This window comes from Solanum tuberosum, unplaced genomic scaffold (assembly GCF_000226075.1).
Source record: "Solanum tuberosum cultivar DM 1-3 516 R44 unplaced genomic scaffold, SolTub_3.0 scf00281, whole genome shotgun sequence".
Lineage (NCBI taxonomy): Eukaryota > Viridiplantae > Streptophyta > Magnoliopsida > Solanales > Solanaceae > Solanum > Solanum tuberosum.
The window spans coordinates 298001-323322 of NW_006239206.1; the positions used below are offsets into that span (position 1 = coordinate 298001).

Sequence of the window (25322 nt, forward strand, 5' to 3'; positions counted from 1 at the left end):
ACTTTTTAACACTATTAGTTACTTTAATTTCGTTAAGAAAAACCGAATGCTAATTTACTTTTTTTTTGCCACAAAATATACATTCATAAAGTGTAACATGAAAGGAATTACACTTGTGTCATGTGCAGAATTCAAAAAAGAAAAATACTATTTTAATGCTATAAAGTTCTAAAGTTTAAGATTTTCTACCTAATTCAAACAAATATGTAAAACTTACTATTTGTTAAAAGAGATAAGGGTCTGAAAAATATTCTAATTTTGGTCGAATTTGTTGTTACGATACTAAACTTTCATAAGGACCGATTACCTCCCTAGACTATTTAATAGTGTATTTTTTACCCCCTGAACTATTTAATAATGTATTTTAAAGGTATATATGTGTCCACGTGGACAGATTACTATTTATAATTTTGCATTAATTTTTATGCCCACATGGGCAAATATATATGTTTAAAATATGGTATTAAATAGTCTAGGGAGGTACTTGGTCCTCATGAAAGTTTAGTATCGCAACAGCAAATTCGATCAAAGTTGGATTATTTTTCAGACCCTTATCCCTTGTTAAAATATATGTATATATCTATCGTTATAACATTGGCTCAAAATGTGTTTATTCGTGTATTAATTTTAATCGATGTTTTAATTCTTTTCACATCATTAATTAAGAAAAACAATAAATTTAATATATAATTGACTAAATTATACTTATTTACTAGATGTTTTATTTTAGATTTGAGCATTATTAAAATAAATTACGTTAATATATAGGATATAGTTGGCAATACTATTAACCTTTTTCTTGAATTTCTAAAATAACAATTTTTTTTGAGTTGAAGTGAAAGTTCAAATGCAAATGATAGAGTAGTTAAACATAGTTGTATAACAATATAATATACAAATATATTTGACCCTAACTATTAATAAAGAAAGAATTTAAATAATTACTTGAAATACAAGGATAAATTAAAATCTTTTCCCGTCAAAACAAATAATATGGACAACAATAGTCTAAATAAAATTGCAAGTACAAATTATTTACATAACTCTCCTTAACTAGTTTTTGATGAAGGTATAGATGATAATTATATGAGTAAGATTTAGAGAAGGTAAGATATACACATACTTTATCTTTTTTTTACAGAAATAGAGAGAATATTTATGATAGATTCTCAACTTAAATAAAGTTTTTCAAATAGTTTAAAAATGTATGATATATATGATTGATTGACTAAATATTTACATACTAGTATCTTAAATTTCGATAAACAAATTGAAAGAACGGGAGTCCTTAGAGGTAATTTAATTGGTGGTGATATTTATGTAGATATTAGTAATATAAAAATTAGTTATGTAGGTATTTGTAATATTTAAATCAGTTATGTGTATATTAATAATATGTATATTAGTTATGCAAAGAATAATTATTTTTCAAATTTTAATTATGCATAATTTAGTTACTTATGTATTAGTTATTTATATTCTATGTTGGAGAAAATAGTATATAGAATCTCTTACAACTTACACGTATAAATTAGTTATGCAAAAAGAAAGACATAAACCAAATATTGTACTAACAATGCTATGTTTTGTGTGGAAAGAGAAAAAATTCAACCAAATATTATAATCCTTTTGTTTCCAAACGATTGTCACATTTCGTTTCTCCATAGTTATTTTAATTATTTTTTTCAAAGCTAATTAGATAATATTAATTTAATACTTTAATTTAAATATTCAAAAATTACATGAAAAGTTCTATAAATTATAATTTTTTCATATCAATATAGTGAAAAAAAAATCTTAAAATTGATCAAAATATAAATTATTAGACTCTCAAAAAATAAATCGTGACAAATATTTTAAAACGAAATGTGATTCTTCTTATTATTTTTACAATAAAATAAAATATGAAATTATACAATTTTTAATACATGAATGAATCTTATATGGTCATTAACCAAATAATCTCTTATGTTTCTACTTAATTTTGTTACAGGGACTATTAAAGGATGACGTGTACCAGATGAGATTGTTTATTTTTTAATCAGAGGTCTCAAGTTCGAACCTATGTATAGAAAAAGTGTTTCTTTTCAAATAAATTTCTATATTATACAAATTCAAAATAATTAAATTTCAATACAAAAATCAAACACCGAATGAAACAAGAAATTATTGCAGGAGATCAATACATTTAGGAAAAACAAGAAAAATGTATACCTTTATTGAGTGGATAAAGATGCAAAGTGGGAACATCAATAACAGCCTTAAAATGAATTGGGATTTGGTGTCAAAAAAGTGTTTTACTTGTCACACTGATTCCCTTGATAATGTAACCTTAGTCATGTAAATTGTGACAAGATGGGATTTACTATACCTCAAAATTTGTGGACCAACTTTTTTTGTCTCATAAATTATTTATTGAAAAAATCTTTGGCCAGAATTTGGCTAAAATGATAGTTTTTTTATATTATTTTAATTTTTTAAATATTTTTACCCTTTTAACTTAAATACATTTTAACTAAAAAAATGGAAAAAAGATCAAATTGTTTTAAAATAAAAAAAATATTATAGCTTTTTTTTATTTTCTGATCAAATTTTCTGGCCATTTAGCAATTCCCTTATTTATTATATACATAAATGATATCTAACAATTTTCTCAGTATAAATATAAAATTTGTATCATAACTATTAAGTTTAGTAGAATCAATAATTTTTAAATATTTTTACCCTTTTAACTTAAATACATTTTAACTAAAAAAAACAGAAAAAAGATCAGATTGTTTTAAAATAAAAAAAATATTATAGCTTTTTTTTATTTTCTGATCAAATTTTCTGGCCATTTAGCAATTCCCTTATTTATTATATACATAAATGATATCTAACAATTTTCTCAGTATAAATATAAAATTTGTATCATAACTATTAAGTTTAGTAGAATCAATAATTAGAATTATCTGATTCAGAAGAGAAGAATTGTATCAACAGCATGAACTTAAATAATTAAATAGACTTAGTAAAGTAGAAATCATTATTTATCAATTATTCATAGTTAACCGTAAAAGAAGTCATAATTTTAATTGCTCAAGTTATCCTCTCATAATTGAATGTAAATTTATTTATTTTTAATTTAGCTATTAATTGATCTCGCAAATACATAAAATTCATTCGCTTAGATATTTTGTGTTTGAACTTTTAAAATTAGAACATTCCCTTGGTGAAAGCATTTTTTTCTTTAGTAATTTATACTCATATAACATGAATCTAAATCAGAAAAATATAGAATATTAATGATAGTATAGAATATAGTCTTAAAAAAGAATATTTAGTGGACAACAAAAAAAAGTAACTTTGGAATATGGAGTAAAATCAAAGTTGTCCGTTCTTTTTTTTTCTTAGCATATTCTAAGTCATACAATCTGAAAAATATATAAGAAAAAATTGGCCATAATTAATAAATTTTCTTAAAAGGAAAATGAAAATTAAAGTGAATTTGGTCAGAGGATAAAATGGGTAAAGTATAGTGATGTAAGAAAATAATTTTTAACTATGCTTAGATACGATTCGATTTGTTTTATAAAAAAAATATCAAAAGTACACATTATAACATACGTACGTGTCACGTGTGATATCCTCTTCTATCAAAAATAACTAGTCAGCTTTAAAAAAATTATCAAAATATTTTTTTATATTTTAATATAGAAAATAATCAAATCACTTTATTAAATCACTCAAAATAATAAAATTATATAATTTAATTTAAATATTATTATTTTTTATTATGAGTAATTCATAGCATATTTGATCAATTTCTTGAAAGCCCCAAAATGCTTATTTTTCAGTTTTTTTTTTTTTAATAAAAGTGAGATGTTAGATTAAGTTTTTTTTTTTTAAAAAAAAGAAAGTGTTTTTGAAGAATATCAAAACCTCTTCTCTCAAACAAAAAGTACTTTTAAATATATATTTGAAAACACTTTTTAAAAGTTCGATCAAATACTTTTATTATTTAATTTTTTTTGAAAAAATTGTCAGTCAAACAAAAATATTTTTCACTAAAATCTTTTTATTTGATTTAATAAGTTATAGTACTAACTAATAATATGAGACTGATAATAATCCACTATCATTGGGAAATTAAACAAAAAAATAAAATAAATTAGTCTAGTTTCATCATGTCTTTTAGTAGAAGCTAGAAAACAAATGTTATTTTTAGTTTAATGTGTCTTTTAGTGTAAAGCTGCCCCAAAAACGTGAACGGCGTCTGCCGGAAAGTAAATCATAATTATATTCAACGTGCCACAATGTCATGATCATCACACACAACTTTAATTTATACATCGTAGTGGAGTGGATGAGGTTGCTTCTCGCTTAATCAGAGGTTTCGAATTGGAGTTACAAGAAAAGAAAAATCCTTGATAGGAAAGGTTGGGCTTTATTCTGCACAAATTAAAAATAGTCGTATTCCAATACAAATATTAAACAAATAAATTAAAAACATTCAAATATTAATGCTACCTTATTATTAAGGCTCAATGAATTAATGTATATATAGTAGGATTAATATAAAAGAAAAATATAATTCGTATAATCAAAAAATGTTTAAATTATCGTATAGTTATGTCATTAATGGAAGGGTAATCTGAAATTTCAGATAAATTTGATCCAATAGGTAGAAGGTTACGATGTGTTTTTCAAACTAATTCTATTTTTATGAATAGTAGGTACAACTATCTTTTAGTTTTTTTTTTTTTTTTTAATTCTCTCCAGCTTGTAAAGTTATTCTTTAGTGACGTGATATTATGAAATATTTTATAAAATTAAAATCTCAGAAAAAAAGAAAATTGACAGAACATTTGTTGAACATGTGAACTTGGAATCACCTTATCAAATAACGCAATACAAATCAAGCCATCCATTCACGGAGATTCTACAATTTGTAAAGCACACTTTATTAAGTGAAAAAGAGTCCCTCCATTTTCTGCAGGTGTAAAGATCTAATCATGTGCATGCATATCTCTAAGCTCTAGTTAACCCGTAAAATTTGAAGTTGAAATTTAAAAATTTAGGTCATTAATGTTATATTTGACGTGTATATTATTTAAAACTGACTTCTTGAAGTTTTGTAATTGAAAGTCCTCAAAATTCAAAAATTGGTCTGAGTCAATTATCGAAGAGTAGATTTTCAAAACCTGATTAAATTTCATGGCAAACAAACGCTAGCTTGGAGATAGACTTAGACTTACATATAATAATTTTAAATTTTCATTTTTAAATGGAATTCACACGAAAGAAAATGATAAAACTTAACAAAAAAAAGTGCTTCTGAATCGAATGTGAAAATAGTTTTCAGACAATTTTTTTTAGACCTCTACTATGGATTTAAATTATATATCCAAAAAAAATCGCTCTCTCAATCATTCCTTATGCTATCTAGCACTAAATCGCCTTTTTTTTAGAAAAGAACCAGATGTCTCTAAAGAATAAATTCATTGTACTTTTAAATTTATGAATTCATAATATAATATTTGTCGATTTCTTTTTTTACTTAATATATATTTCATGTTGATATTATTGGATTCGATTAAACAATACCCAAAGGGTTCCATCCTCCACTTATATTCTTTTGCTTTAAAAATAATAAAAAGGATTGAAAATAACTTTAAAAAAGAAGACGTCAAATGTTACATCAAATTGACGATTAGGTGAATATTCTTAAAAAATACTACTCCCTCTGTCCCAATTTATATGACTTACTTTCCTTTTTAGTCAGTCCCAAAAAGAATGACACATTTTCTATTTTTAAGTAACAATTTGCCTATAAAATGTCTTTTTACCCTTAATGAAATGATTTACAACCACACAAATTTCTATCATTCATTTTGGACCACAAGTTTTAAAAGTCTTTCCATTTTTCTTAAAGTTTGTGCCAAATCAAAGTACATCATATAAAATGGGACGGAGGGAGTAATAATTAATGGAACTTTTTTCAAGGAAAATAGCATATTAATCTGGACCTTTCCAGAAAAAGATAAAACTTTTTAGAAAAGGATATAAGTGTCTACTTTTGGTTTATTTCACCTAATTCTCAAAATATATCTTGTGTTGAATAAAAAAGTGGTATCATAATTAACTTATCACTATTGTTACCAACAAAATCTCTCCATTCATCATTATTTTCTATGTTATCATAGCGTAAAACGAAAATGTTTTTCGTGAAAAATATGTTTTAGACATAAGTGAGTTTATTTATTTTTTAATGTTTAATAAGTAAGTAAGAAAAATATTATTTTAAGAACATTTATATATAATTTAGTGAAACTATAGGGTGTGATGAGATACAAATTAAGCGGGGGGGGGGGGGTTTCGAGATTGGTGAGGCTGGGGATGGTTGGGTGTTGGAGGTATTGACTGGTGTGGAATAGACAATAAACTTGAAATGTAATTTGTGAAACTTATATTTTCCGTTACAGAAATCATTTTACTCATTTTAAGGTTCTTTTTTTCGTAAAGAAAATATTTTTTGAAATAATTTGACCAACTTAACATGAGAAATTGAAAAAATCCATACGAAACACACCCTATAAATCCATTAATTTGCTAATTCCTCCGTTCCAAAATAAGTATTGCTTCAGCAAAAAAGAAATTGTGGATTGAGGCAAAGTCTGTATATTTCTGTGAGTCTTCAGAATGGGATGATTCTGGAAAAAGATTTTTAGTCAAAGGTCAGGTCCACTTACTTTTTCTTTTGTTGATTTCTATCCCAAAATAAGTATCGCTTTAGAAATTTAACACAAAAAATAGTAATCATTTCCAATATTTCCTTATATTAAAAAACTACTACTTCCGTGCTTCGGAGTAATAAACAGGGATACCTTAGTAAATCATATCATTTTTTAAATAAGCGTGAAATGAGCTAAAACAACGCTTATTTCAGGATTGAGGGAGTATCAATTATTAATATGGTCCCTATCTAGTTTTTTCAATTTATTTTTGCACACTGAATTTTGTATAGTGGTTGCACTTTCTTCCTTATTGGTTATGTTGTCAGTGTTTTTTCATACAATGAGTTCTCTGGTCCCAAATTGGTTATTACATTGTAAGCAGTATTACTCATTCATCAGATATAGTGGTCCTTCATTACAAATAAAGAAAAATATGAAAAAAATTAAATAACTTTATGACCAAAAGAACCATATGGTTAAATGAATCCATGACTACACTTGTTAACTTTCTCTTTTTGGTACAACATAAAACTTATATATGTATGTATATTGATTCTATCTTAATTCAAACTAGTTGAAATCGACTATACTGAATCATTCATTTAGATATATACCTGCCTAGTAACACGACACTTGTATTAATCTCACACAACTTTGTTTTCATTAGTTTAAAATTTAGATAGTTCACACTTCTCCCCTCACTATAACATGAATCGGTTTTGCTTTCTTTTCATCTAGCTACTAAGATCTTTCGAAATTTTTCAACCTAAACTTACCACAATTTCCCCTCATTTATTTTTGTATGAGTGACCCTCCTTTATGTGGATTTGGGACCAGCTATGTTTTGCTAGATTTACACAGACAATTTATCACTTTATCAGATAAAAAGAAGCAATAATATGAAGAGCCACCAATAACTAGACTTTCTTGCATCTTTGGTCCAAGAAATGGGACTGCAGATACAAGGCAATTTGGAATCAGAATTCAGAAGGCTTGTGAGAGTTAGAAATTGAGGTTCCAATGTAAGGGAGCCGCCACGAAGAAATTTCGGGAGTGGTTCGTTCTTCCATGACTAGAACTCAGAGAAGGATAAGATAAGAGAGTCTTATAGAGAATGTGGTTAAAAAAAACCATAATAGAGTTCGAACACAACAAGCAAATTGATTATCTTCGTGCATAAGGATACTCGATTACCTACCAAAAAAGATTAATAAAAAATGAAGTTGCATCATGAGCTTGTATCCATCATCCATGGTGACTGAATTCAGGGGTGGCCCAAATTATCCAAATTCTATCAGCTGCTTACTTGAGATATCGATACAATGTGCATATCAACCCCAATAAGAACCTTCAAAAAAGTCTTGTTCATTCCACTATGAGATATCCACAGCAAAAGAAGAATTAATCTAAAATGAACTATGATGACAGTATCATTAGTGATTCCCTTCCTATTACTTCAAATCTTGATCCTTCAGCAAAAGGATCACGACGAAGTATCATCAGGGTTTGTGTCTTGACTTGAAGTTTCCCTTGTCGAGAAATTTTCATGACCCCAGATTGTCATCCTCAACCCACAAAGAGGAATCCAAACAACTTCATTAAGTTACCTTCTTTAGAGAGAAAACAACACTAACAACAACAGTAGATCCTAAAAGCCACTACAGTTGATATCGTCAACCCAATGTTATGACAGAACTACACATATGAACTAAGTTATTTTTGCTGCATCATATGATGAAAAAAGTAGCATGCAGCGGTTACCAAACTCCAATGTTGATGAGACTTCTGTAGGAAGTATAGTATTAAATCGTTTACAAGCTTGTAAAGAAGGTTTCCTCTTTTCTTTTCTATCAAGAATCAGCGTAAGCTTGTGATTAATTAGTAGTCTCCATAATCTCGAGAACAAGGGCTGCAAAATAACATAAACTACATAAACATGAGAACAAAAGAATGACCACATAAGATACACTAGGAATGTAACATACGTACACCAAATGACATGAAACTACAAACACTCCATATTCAATACCAAAAGGTGTTACTGACTTTTCTGTAAGGTAAATCAGGGTGGCAGCAAGCTTACCATGACGATGAGGACAAGGCACTCTAAGGTATCTAAGCCTTCATTCATTTTCTAGTTGATGTTGCTTCACATGCTTATTGTGTGCATACATTTCAGGTATCGCTTTCATAATATCTTTAAGTTGTCACGTTCTTTGCCTTTTGAATCAGATCACGTGATGAAACCGAGGGTTTTAGACCGAATTTCATCATGCCACTGACTAAAACCTCGGCCTCTTTCCATTTCCCATCACCACAAAGAACTTCAATCGTCAAGCAATAGCTTGCTCCATTTGGAATCATTCCATTCTCAACCATTTCTTTGAGCAGCTTCAAGGCTCTATAGGAACTGCTCTCTTTACAGTATCCAAATATCATCGTATTGCATATTACATCATTAGGCTGTAGATGATATTCAGACATCGATAGGAACAATTTCGATGCTTCCTTCATATTCCCTTGACTACACCACCCATGTATCAAGGCACCATATGTACAAAGGTCTACAGTCAAACCAGCTTTATGCATACGCGAGAACACCTCAAGTGCTTTTTCCATGTCGTTGGATCGAGCAAATGCATCGATAAGAATTGTGTATGTGACTTTTGAAGGAAATATGCCTCTTTCCTCCATCTCACGAACAAAGTCAACAACCTTTGATAGATTTCCAGCTCTAGAGAAACCCGCAATTAAAGTATTATACGTGATTGATGTAGGTGTTAACCCATATGATTTTATCTGATTGAACAAAGTTAATCCTTTCTCAAGCTTTCCAGCACTACAACACCCATCTATTAGAGTGTTATATGTGATCAAATTAGGGTGCAACCCAGCCAGCTTCATTTGATCCACTAGTTTCTCAGCTTCCAACACTCTCTTCTCTTGACATAACCCTCTAATCAAAGTGTTATAAGTTACAACATTGTATACTACCCCATTATGACGCATTTCATCAAATAATTCAAAAGCTTTGCTAACTTCTCCATCGCTGCAATACACGTTAATAAGAGAATTATAAGTGTATATATCAGGAAACACTCCATCAAGCTTCATCTTCTCATAAAGCTCAAATCCATCCGTTTTAAGTCCTTGCCTAAAGAAACCATTAAGTAATACAGAGTAAGTGTACTGATTAGGTATAATACCCTCGACTGACATCGTACTAAACAACTCCTTTGCTCTTCCAGCATCACCATACTTAAAACACCCATCAATGATAGTAGTATATATTACAACATTCGGTCGCCACCCCATTTGTTTCAATTTAGCTAATGCCTCAAAAGCACCATTCAAATCACCAAACTCACAACAACCCTTTATCACTATCCCAAAACTATACATATCCAGGAACTCCTTCCCCATTGATTCTTCGAAAATCAACCAAGCCTTTTCGAAAGAACCATTCTTTATAACACTAGAAAGAATACTATTAAACGTGTTCGATGAAGGTACAAGTCCTTTATCAATCATTTCATTAAAAAAGACCAAACCTTCTTCTATTAACTGAGATTGAAGATGGGCATTGATGACAATTTCATATAAAGGAGTAGAATTCAAGAAATGGGTATGAGTCAAATGGTGAAGTAATGAAGGAACTGTGAAATGGGGTGAAGTGATTCTGCCGGAAACTAACTGTAAGATTAGAGATTGAGCAACTGAGATTGAGTTGCTCGAGAGAAGTCCGTCTAGGATTATAGAAAAAGATTGGTGGGTTTGATGAAACCCTTGTTCGATTGAGGATTTGAAGAGTGTAAGAGCTTTGAGTGGTGGGGTTTTCAGCAAATTAGAAACAAGAACAGCTGCTCCTTGTTGGGTTTGTAACATTTTCAGTTCTATTGAAAATCCCAACACAGTTTACCCAGAAAAACGCAGAAATTAAGCATACCCAAACGAAAAAGAAGACAAAAACATGTACGTATTTAGAGTTTAGGCAAAATTTATTTCACAGTAAAAAATGGAACTTTACAGAAACCATAAGAGAACCTGGTTCTAAGAGACTTCAACAAAAAGGTTCTGAATATCAGTGGACAGTTACAGTAAAATCACTCTGTCATTTACTATACCATTAACACAGTTCACGTCAACGATGGAGTCGCCGGCGAACGCTTTGCCATTGTTTCTTCCTTAAAGCTCACCGGATCCCGAAGAAACAGCTCTTTTTAGCCCACAGAACCAATAACCTGGACTCGGGTCGGCCCAAATAAAAAAATGGAAAACTACCTAATTACACAACCATTTCTACCGTATTTATTAATTCTAATTACATATTGTCTCGCTAATTAATAATTTCATATAAAATTTCAAATCAAATACATCTAGATTTATGTATTTTTGTTATCAGATACACTCTGAAATATAAATACGTAGAGAGAGAAGGTGGGCAACGAAGTGAGTGAGACGGGAACGAGATAGGAGGAAGTGAGTGAGAGGGGAACAAGATAGGAGGGAAGCGAGCACTATATCCCTGATATGTGTGAATCAGATTCGATACATGTATTTCAGATACCAGATACATTCCAAAATCCATATACGAAATACAGATACAAATACATTTTGAAATATAGATACATAGAGAGAGGCAAACGAGAAAGTCAGTGTGTATCCCAAATGCATGCGAATTCACTTGGATAAGTGTATCTGAAACAAATTACACTTATTTCTGACCTCATGTATTTGAGATACATGTATCTAGACGTGCCAAATACATGTATCTGAGAATCAAATTCTTGCATGAATGATAATTCCAAAAACTCACAAATGGATACGCAATTATGCCCTAAAGTAGTGAGATTTGTATTGTTTACCTTGAAAATTAACTCTTAGCCCATTTAATCAAATTACCAGGCCTCAAGCCCAATCAGAACACACGGCGGCCCAAATAATGAGCCCAAGTTTCAGGAGAAGAAATGTACCAGCAGCAATCCGAAGACTAGACGGTTTCAATCAAAGAGTGAACGAAGTTTTGGCGATTAGAGAATGGCTAGTAGCGCAGTGGATGCTGTAGGAAATCCGATCCCAACATCGGCGGTGCTGATGTCGGCGTCGAAGCACATAGATATTAGATGCCGGAGCGAGAATGTAGCATATCTCAAGTGCAAGAAGGACGATCCAAACCCGGAGAAATGCCTCCAAAAAGGTCAACAAGTCACTCGCTGTGTCCTTAGCCTGTAAGTGAGGAATTCACATCGAAATATTTCTTAGTTCTGATAATTTTTGCCGATTTCGAGATTGTTTTTACTATTACAGTTGTGTGATTTGTGTGATTGTTCGGTATATTATAAGGTGAAAATTTAGGGCTTTTTTGTTTGTGTATTTGCTTTTAGTAATCAGGAGTTGATAGTTTTCTAATTCACTGTGGGAAGTGTTGAAGACATGATTAAGTAAATAGATTTATTTTCTTAACATGTTATTGGAGTAGGCAGAGATACTTGATTCAAGTTTCACAAAATAATAAAAAAAATAATCACATGCTTGGACTGTGATTAAGGAGATGATTAAGTAGATAATGTATCCTAGGGTGTGGCCTAGTGGTCAATGAGGTGGGTTGAGAACTGAGGTCCCTAATTCGATTCCCAGCTGAGGCAAACACTAGGTGATTTTTTCTCATCCATGTGTTGACGGGAGGTAGATTTAGTCGAGGTGTGCTCAAACTGGTCAGGACACCATGATTATAAAATTATAAGTAGATAATGCTTTCCCTCTCCAATATTTTAAGCTTTGAGATTAAGTGGTCATAAAATTTAACATCAAGTGTTTCAATTATCTTTGTCTGGTGTTATCCTGGAATGACTCTTTTGTCTTGTTGGAGAGATGTCATAACAGGGAATAGGAATAAGTGTGTGATTCAAAGAATGTCTAGTTCCAAAGAACCCTTAATTTGCCTTATAGGACAAATTATTTACCAGTATAAAGTGACCTGACTCTGAATAGAGCAGAATGAATATAGACTATATTCATATTGCAATGTTGTTGGTTGGTTGATATTAGATGTTTTTTATGAATGTTTCTTTCGTAATAGTTAAAGGGAAGATGATTCACTGTTCAACTGCTTTGTAATAGTTTGATAGAGTAGTAGCAACATTTCAACAACATTGACAGCAACATACCTAGTGCAATTTTGGCGTCTGGTGATAAGTCACAGCATTTCAGTAATAAGATATATTTCCTGGATTACCTTTATTGCACAGAGAGATATCAGAAGCATAATGCAACATAGTATCAAACAATACTATAAACAAGTCCACCTCCAGCAGTTAAAACAGAAAGTTTGTGTATTGAGGAACAGTAAGTTGTTTTTCATACTTGAGAGAGGTTAAACTATTGTGAACACGATGTGACTAAACTTATACTTTTGAAAGGTTGAAGAAATGTTAAGCTTGGAAGTTGACAATTCTATATAAGATTATGAATGCTTGTAGTTGTTTGTTTCTTCTTTCATGTGCTGATGAGTGTATTGCTTGCATTATAGGATGGAAATTGTAATTGGGGCTTATTTCAGTCTCTTCTGCGGTTCTACCTTCCTAACCACGCCAATGCTGAATATTGTCATTCAGAGTATTTGAATGCTTATATAATGTAGGATTATATCTGGATCCATTGACTCTATGAATCAAAAGTAGTTTAGGCTTCTTTCTATTTGAATTACAATGAAACATGGTTTGGATATTGTCATGTCTATTTGGTATGCATGTGACAGGGACAATGGACTTTGATAGTTATCCCATTAAAATCCCCGAGACCTATTCTGAGACAATGCTAAAACTTTTGTTCCCTTTTTAAGGCGCCTTCACAGTGCTAACTGGTTACAGCTTATCTAAAATGTCTACAACTTCGCACTCCCCACATATCGACGTTGTAACTAAAACCTGATCAATCACATTATTGCTCAATACATTGACACCATTTTGATGCTCTCAAACTGATGCATACCCTCTTAAAAGTGCCATTAGTCAAGTACATGAAACAAACCCTTCCTTTGCACAATCAAATCATACCTACTTAAACAGAATCCTCGGCTACTTGTTACATTTTTGTTATCTGATGGAAAATTATATTCTCTCCTGTCACTAGTTTTATCTCTCCATCCATCCGATTTTATGAGTAGAGAAGCAACTATAAGTAACATGTGGTCAACTACTATATTCTTTTTTAGAAAAAAGGTCTTCCCTTGCTGTGTGAGATGTACTTTCTATTATTCAAGTATGTGCACATTCTTGGTGTTTACGCGTTGTACTTTTTGCAAAACCCTCTTTGTAAGCTGCTTGGGACTCCCAGCCAGTGTACATGGTAAGATTTGAATAAAAGTGAATTACCTTGTCTAGATATCCAGATTTGACATTAATGCTGTAGCCATAGGTTAATAGCCTAAATTTAAGATGGGAAGGAGAAAAAATGCAAACTCAAAATAGGGAGGAGTGGTCACATTTCTCTTCTTTTGTTGGATTTCCACTATATTTGGTCCTATTTCAGTACACGACTTGACCAAGTATTTGTTTTAAACCAAGTTGGAAGATTGATGAGTAGTCTTTATAGTTTGAACAACATTGAGAGATCTGAGTGATACTTGATAAATCATTATATTTTGTGCAACTTTGAGAAATTTAATCTGCTGTTTTATATTCTAGGTTGAAGGATCTTCATCAGAAGTGTAACAAAGAGATGGATGCTTATGCTGGATGCATGTACTACAACACAAATGAGTTTGAGATGTGTCGTAGTGAGCAGAAGGATTTTGAGAAAGCCTGTCCTTATTGACTGGCTGGCGAATGATGTTTTTCATTTAAGAAATAAAAACTTGAATGTATTTGCAAAAGAAGAAGAGCATATTGTTGTTAGCACCTTTCATCAATATGTTCTGTGTTTGGAACCCTTTCACAGGGCACTTACCAATTTGATGTTCCTCTTAAATTTGTCTTCAACATAAATCATGAAGCAGAAATTCGTACATGACTTGTTTTCAGAGCATAAATTAGAATTTGGGTCGTTCGTTCTTGAAGTGTATCTTTACATATATTGCCTCTCTATAGCACTGACGTTTGTTCAATGAAATCTCCCTCCATTGCCAGTATAATATGTTTGACTGGAGATTTGTCTCCTTAACTGAAAAAAAGTTTGGTTATATCATATGTTCACTAGTCATATTTTGTACTGGGATCGACTCTTTAAGTGATGTAATGAAATTCCTGCTCATCTAGTTTGAGTTGAGCTAGTCCAACTGATCCAATTGTCATATAGTTGTTCGGGAGATTTGATTTTGTAGTCCTTTACAAATTTGTTTTTAGTTGTATGTCTCTTTTACGAGGGATATTTATTTTTATATTTGAAGAAATTATTTTCTTCTATTCAATTTATATATCGCTACATCGGATTGTCCAGTATTTGTACCCATAAGAATGACGGGGTACGAAATATGAGGGTCAAATTATTTGGTTATTGTGTGTAAATTTGAATATTGATTCTTCAATTCTTTTGAAATATACTTGCATATTAAGAAATTATGTAACATGTAGTATAAAGAATGAATTGATTGACTTTTTAAATGGTGATGGTGTCTACTATATTTCTTAAATATAAGGATTTGACTTGTGTCTTATATCATAAATTTGAACTTTGTATCAAGTGAACTAAATTTAGTATTTAAGTGGAGAATGATAGAAGGGTGAACCCATTATTCTTGGAGCCTTAAAGACTTCAATTGATGTTTTTATCTTGGATAAATTTCTCGACTATATTAAAAAAACACAAAAGCTTTTGCACAACTAGTAGTTAAGGAAAATTGAGTGCTACGTTGATTGACTTGGCTAAGGAGTTTCATTTATTTAAGATCAAATTAAAGAACAATGGGGAATATATATAATTTTTAGAAACTTGAGGGCTAAATATTGACCCTTTTCAAACTTCATGGGTCAAAGTAACAATTACACTCTTATACAAAAATCTCTGTTTTTTCTCAACTCAAACCATTTCAACTGCTTAATCTGCTAAATCCTAGTGAGGTTGAACTTCAGAGCTTTTCTGGTGAGCACACATCAACCATTTTGTAGTATAAAGCTCAAAGAAATTCAGTGGCATAATCAAGTTGTAGCAGAAACTCCCACGTAGATTCAAGAATTTGAGGTAAACTTAACATTTTCACTACCCATCCTCGCCATTGAATTATTAGTACTATATAGTTTCTTTGATTTTCAAAGGTGCGATTTTTACGCCTTCCTTGTTGTTCTTTTTCTTTTGGGGGTCCAAAGATTGGATTTTTGGGTTCATTTATGGTAGATTCTTGATTTTTAGAGGTAGATAGTGGACAACTTATGGAAATTGTGGAGCATCCAAGGTGTGGCTTAGTGGTCAATGAATGAAGTGGTTGTGAGAGTTATGAGGTCTCAGGGTTAAATCCCAGCGGAGACAAAAAAACACTAGGTGGTTCTTCCCATATGTCCTATCCTGGGTGGACAGAGTTACCTGGCAGCTGTTGCTGGTGGGAGGTATGTCGGAGAGGAAGGGGGTGGATTTGTGACTGGGGTGGTGGGGTGAGGCAGGAATAAGGGGAGGGGCAGATTGGTTTGTATTTTGTGATGCTATGATGTGAACTTAATATGCCACTCTTTGGGGTTTAGTGGCATCCAAAAAGATTACAGGAGAGCAAGTGGAACTGAAGCTTATAATAGTTGGATGAAAGTAATATTAGTAACTAAGAAACCACATTTATTGAAAGAGATTTATATAAACCCTCTTGCCTCCACTAGGAGGAAAAGAAGTGAAAAATCTTGGTGTATTGTAGCATCAGTAACACAGTTGTTAGATCCCAATTTTTCTTTTGTGTAATGGATTATTAAAACATGAATTGAATACATGAGCAGTTCTCTAGTTGACGATTTTGCACAAAACTGTCTCAGCTCTAAAGTTTGGTCTCGTAGTTTCATTTCGTGTATGAGTTTATTTACGAGGAACTTGGTATTTTATCAGAGTCCATAAGAATGATTTGGTACATTTTGGTTTATCTTCTTGACAATAACTCTTAATTCTCTGCTAATATATGTGTGCTTTTTGTTGATTGCTGATGATATGGTGAACATATGTTAAAAGAGAGGACTCATTAATACCTGTCAAACCTGATTGTGTTTTGGTATGAATGGAGTGTAATCTTCTCTGCAGTGCTTCTGTAACTTCAAGTAGTAAATCTGGTAAATACTTGTTTAAGTTCTGAGCCATTTTGGTCTTTCTGTGGTAACTCTGTAATCTAAGTAGTGAAATTCATAAAAAAATTTGTCTATTTGGATTCAAGTTACTTAATTAATCTAGTTGATGAACAGGGCCAATTTGCTTTTCTGAATTATCTTATTTAATTCCTGAACTGCTCAATTTGTAGGGGACAACCGTTTGAGTTAACAAATTTGATTTCTCACTGGAGCTAGCAGGCAGAGAGAAAGCAAAGTTCACATAGATGCTACAACATATTTCAGTTCTGACTAATACTCCATGGTGGCTATCTCAAAATGGTTCTACTTCAATGTTCTTTTTGTTTAAATTTAAATTTTACAAAGATTCTAGTGAACGATAGAAATTTATATTAGCTCATCGATTCGACAAAGTACCAGGATTTATGAAAGCTTATTATATGTTAGTATAAGGAATTCCGTGAAAAATATTTTGTGCTTCTTTTTTCAGGTGCTTTCCCAGGCGTGGTTGTGTATAAGAAGCCTCTGCGATGGGCTCATCCACTTCCGCTGAAGGTTCCTCTTCCCTCTTTCCTAGATTATGTGCTTTTGCTCAAATACGTGGTCACTTTTCTTGTTTTCAGATTTTTCCATTATCTGCTTTCAAGCTAGGATTATGTGAAGCATGAAGCTAGTAATACTCTCATATATGTATAACTATTCAGTACTATGCTTTCTTGTTAGTTGTGATGTGCCTCTTTTAACTCGTCTCTTGACTGAATGTTGTCCAAGTATCTTCGATAATATATTCAGATTTCTGTTTCAAATAATTGGTACCCTTGAGTATTGTGTGTCAACTCATTTGTTTCTTGATCTTTTCGTTTGCTTAAGGTTGGATGATAATTTTCTACAGAGAAATTGGATCTTAGGGCACTCTCCTAGTCTCCTGTATATTACTGACTAGTCTAAAGTTGATGCAGATCTTGAATTTAGGAATTGGGAATTATTTGTGCTGTTTGTCCCGAGAAATCTTTAACTTGGTAAATGCTTGTTGTTATGCAGAATAAGAAAAAGAACTTTATTTTGGCATAATCAGTTAATGGTTTCTTGGCTCTATCATTAGTTTCATGTTGCTGGACTGCCTTGCAGTTATCTAAAAATCCATCTAACTCTCTGCATTCTGCGTCAGTGGGATCATGGGAGGGAACCAGTCTACTGATTGAACGATAGCTTGCGATCTGTTAGGCCAACTTTTAGCTAGAGAGATGTTTTAGTTATAGAGGTGGATTGGAAGAGCTCTTGTTGGAATTTTATAAGGAAAGTGATGCAACTAGAGTTTGAAATACGAGTTTATAATTGTTTCCAGCTTGAAAATTTTCAGATTTAGGCTGAAGGTCTCTACAGTTTTACGATTTCAGAGAGAGAAGAATATACATTAGTATCCTACAAATACAGGCCCTTAAATTAATGACTTTTTCTGAAGATACTTGAATCTTCTCAAGCTTTGAGACATAATGTCTCGAGAAAAGACAGAACTCCAATTCAAACTTCTTCACTTGAGTGATACTTCATTTGACCTCCTTTTCTTCATCATTACATTTGTGATCCATGGAGAAAGGTACCACCTTATGTTTTACTTCCATTCATAGTTTGGCTTCCTTCTCATATTTATATCTTGAAATATTAATGTTAATATCCATAATTAATCAGTCCAAAACTTAAGTGGCTGCTAAGATCAAAGTCGTATGCTTTAACCATCTACAAGCAGTCAACTGTTGCTTACATTCTTTTCACACTTCAATAAGTTATTTCATAATCATGTTCGAGAAACTTTATATCTGAAGTTTATTCATTTAGTTATTTTTACTTTTTCTGAACCCTGGTGTTGCATTTAATGTTGCTGATTTTAGGTTAAACATATATTAATCACAGAATGCCTTCGAGAAATTTGGCCCTATGGTTCTTGCAATCTCTTATATTTACTATGTATCTCCTCGGCCTTGGTTTATTCCTGATGTTTCATCTGAAGGCTAACGTGTTCGTTTCTGGCTGCAGTTTGATCATAAATATAATGTAACTGGTCCAGGAAGACAAGGAACCTTTCTTTGTACTGAAAGGAGGCATCCCCAAGGTCGAAACTCTAAGAAACGTGAAGCTGTGCAGCAGAATGTGGATCTTCCCCTGGTCCTGCCCAAGCAAAAGAAGAAGCCGTATCCTATACCTTTGAAGAAAATTCAGCAGGCTGCGAAGGCTGACAAGAAGTTGGCTGAGGTTGGAATAGAAAAGAAGCTTGAACCCCCTAAGAATGGATTGCTTGTGCCTAGCCTAGTTCCCGCGGCTTACGAATTGTTAGATGATTGGAAACTTTTCATTAAAGGACTTGCACAACTGCTCCACTTTATTCCTGTCCATGCTTGTAGGTAACTTGTTAAAAATGGACTGTTTGTTGATTTTCTTGCTTGTTATATTGTGAAATGAGTAATTGTGCCATTTCTTTATCAACTAAGTTACTATTTTTTGCCTGCAGTGAATGCTCACAAATCCATGTTGCTCAAAGTGGTCATGAGATTCAGGATTGCCTTGGCCCAACCAACAGTAGTCGCAGAAGCTTCCACTCCTGGGTGACGGGATCAATTAATGATGTGCTAATTCCTATCGAGTCATACCATATGTATGATCCTTTTGGCACACGCATTAAGCATGAGACACGATTCAACTATGACAGAATTCCGGCAGTTGTAGAACTTTGCATCCAAGCTGGTGTGGATCTGCCAGGATATCCTTCACGGAGAAGGACTAAACCCATCAGAATGATGGGAAAGAAAGTGATCGACATAGGTGGATTAGTTGAGGAGCCTAGACCCACCGTAGACACAAATTCGGCTATTATGGACCTTGATACCCATCGGTCTTTTGAACGTTTTGCTCCACCATTGGAGTCAGAGGTGCCACGTATTGCCCAGGAGACGATTGATGCATATGAGAAAGTGAAATGGGGGGTGACAAAGTTGATGAAGAAGTACACTGTCAAAGCTTGTGGTTACTGTTCGGAGGTTCATGTGGGGCCTTGGGGTCACAATGCTAAGCTCTGTGGCGAATTTAAACACCAGTGGCGGGATGGGAAACATGGCTGGCAAGATGCAACAGTGGATGAGGTATTTCCCCCTAATTATGTGTGGCATGTTCAAGATCCAAAAGGAACCCCATTGAGGAGTGCACTGAAGAGGTTCTATGGGAAGGCTCCAGCTGTGGTTGAAGTTTGTATGCAGGCTGGTGCTCAAATACCTCAAAAGTATAAGCCTATGATGAGGCTAGACATTGTGCTCCCTGAAAGTGAAGAAAGTCGCCTAGTCGCGTAAGGTTCCTTAAGTACAAGCCTATGTTGAGGATATACATTGTGCTCCCTGACAGTGAAGAGAGTCGCCTAGTCGCATAAGGTTCCTTTACTAACTGTTCTACATAGCTAAACGTACACAGTGTGTTATAAAGATGTATAAAAGTCTGGAAATGTAGCTTTCATGATATTGTTCATCTCTTCATTGGGTGAGTATCTATTGAGGCTGCAGTCTTTGTTTTGCCTCTGTAATGTGAGGATCAGGGCACCCATTTCAACTTAGAAAATCAATGTCCACATAATATAAGTCCAAAAAGATTCAAAATTGGCAGGCAATATACCTCTTTCCCATTTTTCCTAATTGTTCTTGAAGACTACAAATATTTCAATAGAGTAAATGTATGATGATGAGAGATACATGAGGATAGAATAGTTAAAAAATTCTCCTAATTAATGTTTTCTTATAGAGCGTGTAAAAGAAAAACACAACACATAATTTGAGACGAAGGGTGTAGAGCACAGTAATGCAAGTTACAAAGCACAGCTTGATTGTCAACTTTCAGTTTTATCTGTTAGTACTCCCACCGTTTCATATTACTTCACCCATACTAAAAATAGTTGTTTCAAGTTACTTGGTTCAATTAATAAAATGACAGAGTACTCCTTAGCATTTATTTACATGCCTTCTTGCTTTGTCTAGTCCCACTTCAGTTCAAAATGTGCCTTAAATCAGGTCTTAATCTTTCTGCATTATTTGTAGTCCATACTTCATAGTTCATAAAATCAACATGTCACAAATAGATTAAGCTTGGTAATAGTAGCATAAGTTTGCAATTGACAACACGGAGTTTAGCTGCTGAAATATACACTGGGGGGGAAACGAAAAAATGAATGAAATACGGTACTCATTCCCAACAATATAATTAGAAAGGTCTACAATTTCTTATTGTTCTGTTGGGCACATTTCAAATTTTTCCTCTATACATAACAGTGTGTAAAAGCCTCTTGATGGGACAGGACTTCCTACAATAGCAGGATCAGTTCATTTGTCCAGCAAAATAACCTCTAAGCTATAACTTAACTGCTAGAACTTCAAGAGTCTTTCAGGTAACTGTCGAAGAGGTGAAGTGATCCATTCCAAGCATCCGTCCTGCTTGGAGGTCGGTAATGATACAAACAGAAAATTGACGCCACGGTAGTTCTCAGGCAGCAGGAGCATGTTCCTGGATGGCTACTGCCAATTTATTACGATCCTCCTCTGTTTTCGTTCTTATCAAGAATGTTCGTGCAACAACATCATCATTGTCACCATCACCCTAAGAAATATAAGCAATACATTCAACCATTTAGTGCAGTTGGAGGATAAGGGAATAAAATAAACCTATGGCATCAAATAGAAATAATTTCTTCAAGTTCTAGCTTTGTTATTCTATAAGTAACTTGATAAAAACTGGAAATCACGGTAGTTAGAATGAGTGCAGCAGTACTCCAGAAAATGTCAACTGTTTTTTAAAAAAAAATACCATTTAAGCTTTTTCAAGGACCATGCTTGATAAATTTACACTTACAGGAGTTTGTTCAAACTGGCAAGCATTTCTCAAATAAAATAAAAAATACGGATATTTTTGGTTAGGATTATTACCGAGGTATGGAATATTGCAACAACGGAATTCTTCTGCAAGTTTGTTTTAATTCCTTGATACAACAATGCATTAAGCAAAATTTTTCCAACCTGCAACAAATATACAATAGGCAAAAAAATGTTAGGTGTAATCTTTTTTGATAAGTAGAAAGGTAAAGGTGTGATCTAGTTCTCATGTCTAAAGAGCAAGACGACTGAAATAAGCAATTATATATCCAGCATTTATCTGGGAAAAGAAAAGGAGAAAAATGTAGGATGGACACAAAATCTTGTTTGCTTTGGAGTGTCAAGTCAAAGAGAAGTGAAAATTTTGTCTTCTTGTTGTCTTCTCGACCAATTCAGTATATCATCCCTAGAATAAATAACATCCCAAACTTCCACTGTTATAATGTTATCTTTGCTATTAATATTTCATATTTTATTTTTGATAATGATGGTGTCTGGGGTAGCTCGCGCACACCTGGATTATTTCACAGGTACCTTCTACTTCCCACCAGTATAGATACCTTTTTTTTTTTTGAGAAGGTAACACTTAGTATATATTTACAATACAACACCTAGGTTTGTGCTAAAACCATATTTAAAGTGAAAAACAAAAGCAAACTGCTACATCAGCCTGACAAAAAAACAAGGGTTCCTATCATTGAAGCAGCATCTTCTATGTTTCTCTGGTTAACCCAAATAGATACTTGTAATTGCCCACTAAGGCTGTGTCACATGTTATATTAGTTATTATAATATTAAAAGAACCATGAAGAGAGGGGCAAACGAAAGAAGCTAAACTCATGCACTACATTGGTGACAAGCTCAACTCAGCTCGTCATTTCTTGAGCATGACTTGAATAACAAAGCAACCCAAGCTCAAGCTGTGACGTGAACCTGTTGGAAATTAAGTTTGTATCTACCTCTAACTATTCAAGCTAGACGAATTCATTGACCAAAATACAGCATCTAAAAGCTAAGATCATTAGATTACTGTAAAGAGCTTGACTGATGTCTGATAAAATATATTAGACCATGGCTTAGATTTGATTTGTTTATTCTTGAATATTGAGATATATTACTTTTTTCCTAAAAAAAAACTGAGATCTCAAAATAGAACCATACATTTGGCAAGGAAAAAGTTACGTTAGGATAAGGTGAAGACTGTTTGTGCATTTTGCTAGATAATACCAAATAAGAATTACAAATGGTTTCATTGCCAATTTTACAATTCTGCCTTTATAGTTCGACTGACAACTATGCATCCCTTCCTACTAAAGATCCAATAAAATAAAAACTGAATAAAAGAACATTTCCTTGTTAGGACTACAACAACAATAGCATACCAGTGAAATCCCAAAGGTTGGGTCTGGACTTGTTGGGAGTAGGGTATACTATAATTTATTTATTTTGGATGGCCTGAGGGGTGCACTTGAAGCAACAAATGGTATGGAACTTACATCATTTCGTATCAGGATAGTTGGTTTGGATTCCCGGGTACCCTTGCTAACACCTTCTTTACACTTGATAGAAAGCTGACCCGTGCCCCTGTCTTTCCATGCATCTTTATCCACTGGATCCGCTGACTGAACAAATAGAAATAAGGAAAAAGAAATGTCACAGCCGGAACAGATAAAAGATTGAGCTAGCCATCTCAAATTCAACACAATTTTGATACATATAAAATAAGTCAATAGCTTGAATTTGTATCTGGAAAAGAATGTTCATGGTCAAACTCTTAGTATTATGCACTTGAGGCATGAAACTGTAGTGCCTTGATGACAAAAGGCTGATTGCAATGAACAAGGTAAAAAGTAAAATGACACAACAAAAAATGGTGATAATTGTTATATGAGATATTACCCATCAACATTGCTGTATGAGATACTTTTTTGTATCATTTGGACTAACATCTTATCTTGACCTTCTCAAATAAATTGTTATATGAGATCACAGAATGTAGCAATCTGTATGAACAATTTGTTTAGCATACTAATGTCCTAAACAAGAATTACTGCAATTTCATGCAAGAAAAAATGCGGAGTCACACATGCAAAACACAAAAGAAAACAACAAATCGGACATGATTCAATGACCACCTCCGTTTGCTTCACCTGCTGAAAGCTACCCTTGCGCATAACATAGAGCCTAATAACAATTATTATACAGAATGTTGGCAGAATAAAAGAGTAACAGCTATGACATGCCTCAGACAAAATTGACCATCACAGTTCAGTTCATCAGTCACTCGTTGTCAACATGAAACATGCCTAAGTTACTAATCATACAAATATTGATGCGAGAGAAGCAGTATGAATAAAAATCAGAATTCTTAAAAGATAGTATATATCTAGACTAAATATAAGTGAAGTTCAAAGACTTTAAAAATGGTTGGTAACCATCCAGTAATATGATTTTCTTTTATTGTTATAGCCATCCAGTAATATGATTAGAGCACCAAAAAGGACTATACAGGATATATTTCTTTCTAAACAGGAGTAAGCACTTGTACTACGTTACCTTCACATAAAGTTTACATTTGACCTCATGGACAACAGTGACTCCCTTTTCTTCAGTCTTCTTCACAGATGGACTGCTTGGCTGCTCCACTTCATCTTCTGCATTACAAAAATAATCTCCACAGTTATGGAGCAAATAAAAAAAAAGGGCAATCTCCTGAGGCCAATAGTGAAAAATTAAAAGAATAGTCTCCAAAAAAATTTATGAGATGAAATCCTTTGATGCAGCCCAACAACTTCTTTAGTATAATACAAAAACTGTATGCAGGGTCAGTAAGTGTTTAGACTGTGTATATGACAGTATTCTTTTTTTCCCTGTGACACTTCTTTTGCCATGCTATAAAAATTGAGAAAACAAAATCCTAGTCGTTTTAAATGGCTAACAGTTAACATTAGGTATGTGATGGTCTTAGATTGACTTGTTTTCAGCATTAGAAATAGATACTAATGCTTACACAATATTATCCTCCATTTGTTCTGTAATCATTCATTAGTCTTTAGTTCCTACCAAAATCTGTTACATCAAAGGTGTGACTTCAAGTGATAAATTTTGAAACTTAATTGAATTGGAGCAAAAAAGAACAGACACTTGTCTCAAACTCCAAAGCTCATGTTCAAAAATCCCAAGAAGAAAATAAAACAATGGTATTTCCCCTTTACTGTTGACGGCTGCTCCAACAGTAAAAGGCTGCTCACCAAGGCTCGGTGCTTGTGCCAGATGGAGGTAGTAGGTAACTGGTGGAATAGGAATAGTAGCGGAGCATGCAAACTGGCAAGGACACCACCATCATAAAAAATGTTAATACTCTCAAAGTATTAGGCATTTAACCTCCACCTTATGGTTCAGATGAACAACTACTAAAACTAAAAAAAAAAAAAAAGGGGGGGGGGGGGGGGGGCCGGGTTTAGAGAAAACAA

At 32.9% G+C, this 25322-nt stretch overlaps 4 protein-coding genes across 5 annotated transcripts in view; 2 read left to right on the forward strand and 2 right to left on the reverse strand.

The window, feature by feature from the left end:
* Positions 1 to 7833: 7833 nt before the first annotated feature.
* LOC102603994 (pentatricopeptide repeat-containing protein At4g11690) lies at positions 7834 to 10930 on the reverse strand. Its single transcript, XM_006358798.2, has 2 exons — positions 8800 to 10930; positions 7834 to 8625 (listed from the first exon to the last, which is right to left on the reverse strand). Exon 1 carries the CDS (start codon positions 10599 to 10601, stop codon positions 8916 to 8918), a length of 1686 nt encoding a protein of 561 aa, XP_006358860.1. The 5' UTR covers positions 10602 to 10930; the 3' UTR covers positions 7834 to 8625; positions 8800 to 8915.
* A 768-nt stretch (positions 10931 to 11698) lies between these two features.
* Positions 11699 to 14876, forward strand: LOC102604331 (NADH dehydrogenase [ubiquinone] 1 alpha subcomplex subunit 8-B-like). The gene is made up of 2 exons (XM_006358799.2): positions 11699 to 11944; positions 14402 to 14876. The coding sequence occupies exons 1-2, from the start codon at positions 11754 to 11756 to the stop codon at positions 14529 to 14531; spliced, it is 321 nt and encodes a 106-aa protein (XP_006358861.1). The 5' UTR covers positions 11699 to 11753; the 3' UTR covers positions 14532 to 14876.
* An 848-nt stretch (positions 14877 to 15724) lies between these two features.
* On the forward strand, positions 15725 to 20597 carry LOC102604656 (APO protein 1, chloroplastic-like). The gene is made up of 5 exons (XM_006358800.2): positions 15725 to 15893; positions 17140 to 17269; positions 17439 to 17503; positions 18983 to 19347; positions 19455 to 20597. Exons 2-5 carry the CDS (start codon positions 17215 to 17217, stop codon positions 20284 to 20286), a joined length of 1317 nt encoding a protein of 438 aa, XP_006358862.1. The 5' UTR covers positions 15725 to 15893; positions 17140 to 17214; the 3' UTR covers positions 20287 to 20597.
* A 528-nt stretch (positions 20598 to 21125) lies between these two features.
* Positions 21126 to 25322, reverse strand: part of LOC102605000 (uncharacterized) — a 7700-nt gene continuing 3503 nt past the window's right edge. For both annotated transcript variants that reach the window (XM_006358801.2, XM_015314154.1), the window contains exons 6-9: positions 24406 to 24503; positions 23346 to 23471; positions 21904 to 21993; positions 21126 to 21577 (exon numbers count right to left, since the gene is read on the reverse strand). In XM_006358801.2, coding sequence (XP_006358863.1) covers positions 21464 to 21577; positions 21904 to 21993; positions 23346 to 23471; positions 24406 to 24503 — 428 coding nt within the window. In that variant the 3' untranslated portion in view covers positions 21126 to 21463. The remainder of the gene's footprint in view (positions 21578 to 21903; positions 21994 to 23345; positions 23472 to 24405; positions 24504 to 25322) is intronic.